Source organism: Guillardia theta, assembly GCF_000315625.1.
Source record: "Guillardia theta CCMP2712 unplaced genomic scaffold GUITHscaffold_86, whole genome shotgun sequence".
Classification (NCBI taxonomy): domain Eukaryota; class Cryptophyceae; order Pyrenomonadales; family Geminigeraceae; genus Guillardia; species Guillardia theta.
Window position 1 is genome coordinate 94740 of NW_005434588.1, and position 7639 is coordinate 102378.

Consider the following 7639-nt stretch of genomic DNA (forward strand, 5'->3'; position numbering starts at 1 on the left):
AGCTGGTGGTGGTGATGATGGTGATGGTGATGGAGATAGTGTAAAGAAATAGCGATAGCAAGAACATTGTCGCACATTTATCACATCTGCACATGATTGTAGCTCTTACATCATCCTCTGCTCCTCCATTAAGAAGGAAGTTGGCAAGTCAGACGTCCTTTCAAACTCCTCGTCCTCTTCCTCTTGTCGTTGCCGTTGCCAACTTCGTTCCCCTCCCCTATCACCCCCTCCGCGAGATACTCGTCCTCGTCCTCGTCCTCGTCCTCGTCCTCGTCCTCGTCCTTATCAGCTCTTCTTCGTCCTCAGAAAGTCATTCCTCTGTCTCCGACAGCACCGGCTCCTCGTCCTGCAGTGGGGAAGGGATCGACGTTCTTTCGCTCCCTGCTCGATCTGTTGGTCTTTCTCAAATTCTTCTTCCTCCCTCTGGCCGGCCTCTGAGTCAGCGCCTTCTCTCCTCCTGCTCCTCGAGGTCACTTGGCAGATGCTGCTGCTCACGAACGAACCTGACGGTTGAAGCTGAAGCTCTCCGGAGGCTCCGGTGGGCAGCTGGTGGAGGGAGAGAGCTTGAGTACAGACGCCACAGGAGGAGAAAGACGAGAGGAAGGGAGGAGAGGAAAGAGAGGGGGAGGGGAGGGCAGAGTGGAGAGGGAGGGAGGGAGGGAGGGAGGGATGCGCAAGTAGACGAGGAAAAAGGCAGGGATGAAGAGAAATGCGGGGGAGAGCAGAGGGCAGAGGAAGAAGAGCGAGCAAGGAAAGTTTGCATGTCAAACCCTGAGGTTGTTGGTGGTTGTAGAAATTGTAGTTGTGGATGAGCAGGTGATGGAGGAGGCGAAAGGTGGGGAGAAATTGGAGGAGGAGCGATGATGATGATGATGATGATGATGATGATGATGATGATGATGATGATGATGATGATGATGATGTTATTCGACCTGCTGTGGTTTCTCAGGTGCTTCAGTTTGTTCTGATTTCTTGAGAAACGTTGATGAGCGTCTTGAGGTGAAGAAGGATAAGTTACCTGCTGCCATGCTATCCGTTCCTTATGCTCCTCCCACTGTCTGACTCGTGACGTCTGCGGTTGACCGATGATTTGCCTCATCTACATCATGACCATTACTGCCTCCTCCTCCTCCTCCTCCTCCTCCTCCTCCTCCTCCTCCTCCTCCTCCTCCTCCTCCTTCTCCATTCTTTCTACTTCTCTAGCGCCTCCACATGGGTTCAAACCTGAAAAGGCAGCAATTTCTTCTTGTAGCGGTCAAGGTTGGAGTCTGACTCTTCAGTTTTCTTCTCCTCTTCCTTCTTGGGCAGCTGTTTCAGCCACCTGTTTCACGTCAGAGTACAACAGAGCTGAATGTAGTCAGGGGGAGAGATTCAATGGCGATGGTCCGCGATGAGTGAAGGGAGGGAGGAGGGAGTGAGACACTGAAGATGATGGAGGTGATGAAGGTATAGAAAAGAAGGGAAAGGGTGCAAGAGAAAGGAGGAAAGCTGAGGAGGAGCGCAGCAGGGGTGGCACGAGGAGATATGGTGGTTGAGGAGGAGTGGGAGATATCTGTAGGAGGAGAGGAGGCAAGAGGAAGAGGAGGTCAGGAGGAGGTCAGGAGGAGGTCAGGAGGTCAGGAGGAGGTCAGGAGGTCAGGAGGTCAGGAGGAGACCTTGCGGAGGCAAAGGAGGTGGGCAATCCGTGAGCTCTCATCTCAAGTGCTTCTTCATTGGAGTTGTCGACGTTGATTGCGAAGGGAGCGAGCTCTTCCATCTGTCCGAGAAATGGTGAAAGGGAGTAGGAGGAGGAGTAGGAGGAGTAGGAGGGAGAGGGAGAGGGAGAGGGAGAGGGAGTGGAAGGAAGATGGGGAGGTATGTGAGAGGAAGGAGTTGGAAGAGGAGGGCTGGTACCGTAAGAGCGTCTTGGATGGCTCTTGTTCCATTTTCTATCCTCTCTCGCTGCAGCAGTTGTTCGCGTTCCTCCTGAGCTTCCCTGCGAGGAGGGAATGATGCAGATGGAGGAGCGCAGGGAAGGGAAGGGAGGAGGTAATGTCCGTCAGGAGGGGAAAAGAGGATATGAATGGGTAGTAGATGGTACGAGCAGGAGGAAAGGAGACAGGAAGGATTAGGACGACAGTCAGCATTTCAGAGGAGGAGAGGCCTTGCTCACCGGAGATCGGCTGGAATAGGAGCCTCTTCTTCTTTGTACAGCGTCATTTCCTGGGGGAAAGTCCAAGATCCCTGTTGGGAGAAGTGAGCATGAAAAATAATGTTGGGATTTCACGTTTTGACCTCCTGGTATTGCTCTATCAATCTCGCATCGTCTTTCTTGAGATCCCCTGCCAGTCTCATCCCATCTTCACTCTCCTCTTCATCCCATGGCGTCTTCTCATCTTGAAATTCCAACGCTCCTTGCTGAGGAAACTTGTGAACAAACAGCACCTTTCATCATTTGTAGACTTACCACCTGCACATTTTCTATCGCTCTCATTTCATTCTCCTCCTGCCTCTTCATTTCCAATCTCATCTGCTCTCGCTCGATCAGACCGTCGACGATTCTTTGCTCTCTTTCTTGCGCCGTCTCCTCCATGAGATCGTAGGCTCTGTTCTTGGGAGGAGCAATCAGTCCTGCATGTACGTCATTGGGCGCTCCTGACCACACAGAGCTAACGTTGGAACGCCGACATGGCAGGAGAGTCGTCAAAAGCTTGCGGATAGGTGGGACGAGGAAACAGAGCATGGTCAGGAGGCTCTTTGATTTCTTCATCATCTACATCAATCTGCCCAAAAGCTTTCCCTGCCAGAGGAGTGGGATCGAACGCCTGCTCTTGTACATGCTCCTGTTGCTCCTCCTCTACTCTCTCCTCGGTCCTGTCAGCTACCGGACCCATCAGACGTCAGTGATACGTACAGGATCTCTACCTGCTTTTCCCTCGGCCAGCGATCTCTTGGGATGGAAGCGGTTGGAAGGAGCCGCCTCCTTCAAAATCTTGAGGTGATCGCTGTGTGACACCGGTTTTCTCCTCCTCAGCAGCTCTTTGAACTTGAACAGGTTGAGCTCCCTGACCTTCACCTCGGAAGACTCTTCTTCAGCATCGGGGTTGAGAAAGTCCTTGAGCTCTCCGTTCCTGTGGAATATCTGCTGGTTGGTGAACAAGGGGCCCTGCGCCCCTTCCACCGGCTCATTGGCTGACGACCATGAAAACACTTCAGGCGAGCTCAGCCTTTCATCCATCAACTCCTCGTACATCTGGTCTATATCGTTCTCTTCAGTATTCTCAAGCACTTCATTCATCTCGTTCAGTCTCTCAACGAACTCAGGGTCGTCTTCCGAAGCATCATCGTCGTCCAGGTCCTGACTGTTGGGTCCCACGTAGAAGGAAGAAAGGTTCTGTGCGCTTAAGTTGAAGTAGCGGGCGTAGCTCCTGTTGAAGACTGTTGCTACTTGCCACATCATCTTACGGTCTGTCATCGTCAAAGGTAAATCCACTCCGAACATCTCCTCGAAGCTTGATCGGTTCCGCCCCCGCTCCGTCCTCATCGCATCCACGCTGACAAGGAGCCCAAAGAGCGAGATGGTGGCGAGAAATTGTAAACTCTTTCTTGTCATGTCCTATCCCTCACAAGACCACCGACTCTTGACACTGCTTTCCTCTTCGTCGTTCAGAGCTCCCTTCATCACGCCTCCTCCATTATCTCATTGCTCTTCTGCTGCTTCACCACCACCTCTTGATTCCTCCTCCTCCTCCTCCTCCTCCTCCTCCTCCTCCTCCTCATCTCCCTCGATGCGCCTGCTCAGTGCCATTTCAACCTCTGCCTTCAGGCCATGCGTGTTGATGAACTAATAAAACTTCTCTGCCTTTTATATTTTATTTATGCAATTCTGAGGGGAGCTTGTATTGATGACCTCAAGGTACCCTCGACATGATCTTGAAGATCTTGCCCCTGCACAGCGATGTTTCTGGGAAGTCCATTGACCAACAGGGAAACTTCCAGCCATAGACACACAGGGAACTTCCTCTAAGTTACCAGCAAACTAGTTTCATCTTTATAGCACCATGATCTCTTCCTTCCTTCGAGGAAGAGCATTCCCAAGAAGCATCGGCATTGGTCATTGCAAGTGCAGAAGTGGCATGTCAGAGCCGCAGGACATTCCAAATGATATCGACAGTTGGTTTCCGTCATGTCGCCCTCTCCATGAACATAAATTTCTCGAACCCGGATAGTGTCAAATATACTGAGGATGCATCTGTTTTTGTTTGAAAAAGAAATGAACAACAAGCTGCATGTCATGCGGCTGTAAACTAGGACTTTCTTCCTTGAAACTGCCTTTCTCTCATGGAAGCGAGGTACTCCTTCAGATTAGCGTCAGCAAACCTCATGGAGGTACCTCCCCCTTCACCTGTTCTCCTTTCATCTTCGTGATCTGAGCTTGATCCCATCGCCACCCCACCTTGTTCGTGTCAACTTCTTTGCGGCAAGACGTCAGCTCGAAGCATCGCATGCGCTCGTCCTCTGACCTTCTCCCTTCAGGCTCAGGGCAGATGATCTACCAAAGGGTGAGTAACGCTTGCCTCTAGTTGGAGTAACTCATGCACAATTGCCTTACTTCCTTGCCGATCTTGGCTTGATATACAGCAAGTTGCTATCCCTTTCTTCCTTTCTAGGAACCCGCGCCGACATCAAAGCCTTGGGAAGTAAGAGGAGTGAGAACAGGTACAGCAGCTGTCATGTATCCTTACCCGTGATGGGTTTGATCGCATTTCAATAGCCTGTGTACATGAACTTGTTACAAAGAAATCTCAGAAGTTGCAGACTTGATGACAACCTTCTGCACTTTTTCAGCGACCTGATATGCCCTGCGATGCCTTTGCCTCACACTGTCCTTTTTCCTATCTTCATCCCTCCTAGCCAGCACGGCTCTGTCTCGTTTGGAGGGACCTTGATGCAACTACATTGCGGCTGAGTACATCACACACAAAAGTCTTCATCGAACCTTTGTTATCCCTCCATTCCTGAAGGCTTTCATTATCCTCTTCTCCTCCTCGTCCAGAGGGAGCCACTTCTGCAGCTTCTTCAGCAAGCCCCCTCCTCGTAATCGCAGCACAAAGACAGTGTTGCATCCAGCGATAGCAGTCTGATCAGCATGAACGATGTCTACACCATTGAACGCAAGGTGAGCCATCAACAGCAGTCCAGCGATCCTTGACATGCAAACCCTGTCCCTTCTCAGGATCATGGTGATCTATCGAGCAGAGGAGGGAAGAGACAGGCACAAGGAGCAATGCGTGAGGTGTCTGGATGAGTTGACTTGTCTTCTCGTCATCATCTCTCCTTCTTGTCCCGCTATCCCCCTGCCCCGCATTGCGGCCGCATCTCCCCACGACCGCAGGTCCTCATACCCACTCAGACCGCTACACATCATCACCCTCATTTCCTGTATCTCTTCGAGTTGTACCTTTCATGGCGGCGCGACGGTGCGGGATGCGGGGGATGCGACAAGGGCGGTGACAGAGATGAAGATGTGCTGAGGGAGAAGAGGTGAAGGTACCTTGATGACTTGCCCATCTCTTGGTCCTGAATCAATGGCTGAAGGATGCTTCACCGGTCCTGACCCTGTCCTGGCTACCTGTAGTGCATTGGTCTTGGTGAGTTTCATAGATTTATGTGAGACCTTCTCTCTTCGATGGAGTTGTTTTGATGATTGCTCTGATACACCTTCCCCTTTCTAGAAACTTGTGAAGACCATGAAGACCATCTCTAGTGGAGGAGAGTTTCAGCAAGTCCCGTACTCTGACGGTAACTGAACTCTGTGCCTGTGGTATGTCTTGCATCTCGATTCTGACTGCTCCTGGACGCAGGGCTGGTTTACAACACGAGGACGAAGAAGACTACACATGAGGTGAAAGATGAGGACTGTTGTACCATTCCGTGTCTGATGGGCGCTGGGTCGTTTGTAGCAAGCATTCTTCAAGCTGGGAGGGAAAAGTCCTCCTGCTCCGAACATTCGACTCATGTCAGATCTCCTGCTTTGCTGTCAATCGTACCCATTGACAAGCTTTCAGATGTCATGATGTCTTTGAAGGGAACGACAAAAGAGAAGTACGGGCGCTGGGTACCCGATCGATGGAGCATGATGTTTTTGTTGTAGATAGTCATCTCTGGAGATATGACATGGTCCGACACTTTAAATGTGTTACATGAATCGTATGGAAGGGTGATGAAGAGATTCTGATGATGGCGATGATGACGATGTTGACTTTCACTTGTACAGCCGACGGTCTTCGAATATCAGAACCAGTTCTACAAGATGGGTGGGAAAGAGTCGTTCCCGCTAGTGATCACGGCTGATCGACTTGACAGAGCGGGTAGACGACGAGGACAAGTTCCTCAAGTTTTGCATCCTGCTGGAAAACTCAGCTCTGCATGTGAGAGGATGGTGACGTCTGTGAAGGACAAGGCGAGCTGAATGCCGTTGCTTGCAGAACAAGGAGCCTTCAAGGGAAGTTTTCGTGAGGTTCTGGGACAAGAAGGTATTGACTTTACTCCTTTCACATGGTCGATGTATTGAGATTGAATCATAACAGCCGGCGACGGTTCAATCTCCATCGGATCAGATGAAGAATGTCTGGTTGTCTTCATCTCAAACTCTGTCTCATCAGTGCTCGCAACAGTCCATGTCTGGACCAGTTGATACTGGCGAGCCCTGGAGCTCTGGCCTCTTTTCATGCTCCGGAGGTTTTCTAGACTTGCTACAAGTGAGTTTAGATGCCGATCCTGTTGTCTCGTCTGAGATCTCATCGCCTCTCAGGCTTGTTTCTGCCCTTGTCTGCCGTACGCCGCCATCTCGGCAAGCCTCGGTCAGAGCTATCGGTGAAGTTTGTGCTTATGTGGCGAAATAGCGCCTTGAGACATGTTGACTATTCCTGTCTCTACGAACAGGTCGAGCTGTTTGTGCCGCGTGTTCGGTTCCAGTCCGATGACCCTCTTGTTGAGACAGAAATTCCGACGAACACACCAGGTGAAATATTGCTGTCTGTTGAGTTTGTTGGATGCTGACAAGTGGTGGAGATCTCTGAAAGAAATTCTCACGACATCGTCGCCTCATGGTCTTGTTTCTCTTGTTGTCTGGTTTGGTCGCAAACGAATTGAGAGACGATGCAGCTGCTGTGAACCTTGTGCTCTCGTTCAGATGCAACGACATCTGAAGGAGAAAGGGTCGGATGACACCAACGGCAAGGAAGATGAGGTTTGTTGACATGTTGACATGTTGACACAATCCTGCTGACTTTGTCTCAGGAGAGCGCTAGCCATGCCTGGGAGGCTCCGCTTTGTTGCGATATTCGGGATAGCCAATCGTGCATTAGATGTTTGTTCGTGTGTTGTCAGATGAGGCCTTGACAACGCACTCTTGTCTCAGGGTTGACAGCCTGCTTTTGTAGCCCTTGTGTGTTCGGTAGGGTGCGAAATATCATGTTGCAAGGTAGGGGAGAGAAGCATCTGCTGCCAAGCTGAGGAGCTTCACAGGCGATGAGAAGAAGATCAATCGAACCAGTTGTCTCCTGTACTTCTGCTGCATGTGTTCGCCGATGCTCTATGGGATGATTGGTATGACGTTATGCTGCTGCTGCTGCTGCTGCTGCTGCTGCTGCTGCTG

The 7639-nt window shown here is 50.9% G+C and overlaps 3 protein-coding genes across 3 annotated transcripts in view; 1 reads left to right on the plus strand and 2 right to left on the minus strand.

Annotated features, from left to right (window-relative positions):
- Window positions 1–302: 302 nt before the first annotated feature.
- GUITHDRAFT_144353 (hypothetical protein) lies at window positions 303–3592 on the minus strand (the record flags this gene model as incomplete). Its single annotated transcript, XM_005825159.1, has 11 exons — window positions 303–457; window positions 504–546; window positions 1019–1099; window positions 1225–1321; window positions 1656–1756; window positions 1894–1975; window positions 2153–2223; window positions 2275–2397; window positions 2447–2610; window positions 2654–2860; window positions 2905–3592. 11 exons carry the CDS (start codon window positions 3590–3592, stop codon window positions 303–305), a joined length of 1812 nt encoding a protein of 603 aa, XP_005825216.1.
- A 694-nt stretch (window positions 3593–4286) lies between these two features.
- On the minus strand, window positions 4287–5221 carry GUITHDRAFT_115581 (hypothetical protein; the record flags this gene model as incomplete). The annotated part of the gene is made up of 7 exons (XM_005825160.1): window positions 4287–4337; window positions 4385–4452; window positions 4503–4531; window positions 4592–4671; window positions 4725–4754; window positions 4811–4933; window positions 4979–5221. The coding sequence occupies 7 exons, from the start codon at window positions 5219–5221 to the stop codon at window positions 4287–4289; spliced, it is 624 nt and encodes a 207-aa protein (XP_005825217.1).
- Window positions 5222–5729: 508 nt separating this feature from the next.
- The window catches only part of GUITHDRAFT_115582 (hypothetical protein), a gene marked incomplete at both ends in the record, with an annotated part of 2772 nt that continues 862 nt past the window's right edge, over window positions 5730–7639 (plus strand). The window contains 13 exons of the mRNA XM_005825161.1: window positions 5730–5781; window positions 5844–5884; window positions 6134–6199; window positions 6257–6296; window positions 6346–6410; window positions 6468–6515; window positions 6570–6740; window positions 6794–6855; window positions 6925–7003; window positions 7175–7231; window positions 7282–7363; window positions 7403–7465; window positions 7510–7590. Coding sequence (XP_005825218.1) covers window positions 5730–5781; window positions 5844–5884; window positions 6134–6199; window positions 6257–6296; window positions 6346–6410; window positions 6468–6515; window positions 6570–6740; window positions 6794–6855; window positions 6925–7003; window positions 7175–7231; window positions 7282–7363; window positions 7403–7465; window positions 7510–7590 — 907 coding nt within the window. The remainder of the gene's footprint in view (window positions 5782–5843; window positions 5885–6133; window positions 6200–6256; window positions 6297–6345; window positions 6411–6467; window positions 6516–6569; window positions 6741–6793; window positions 6856–6924; window positions 7004–7174; window positions 7232–7281; window positions 7364–7402; window positions 7466–7509; window positions 7591–7639) is intronic.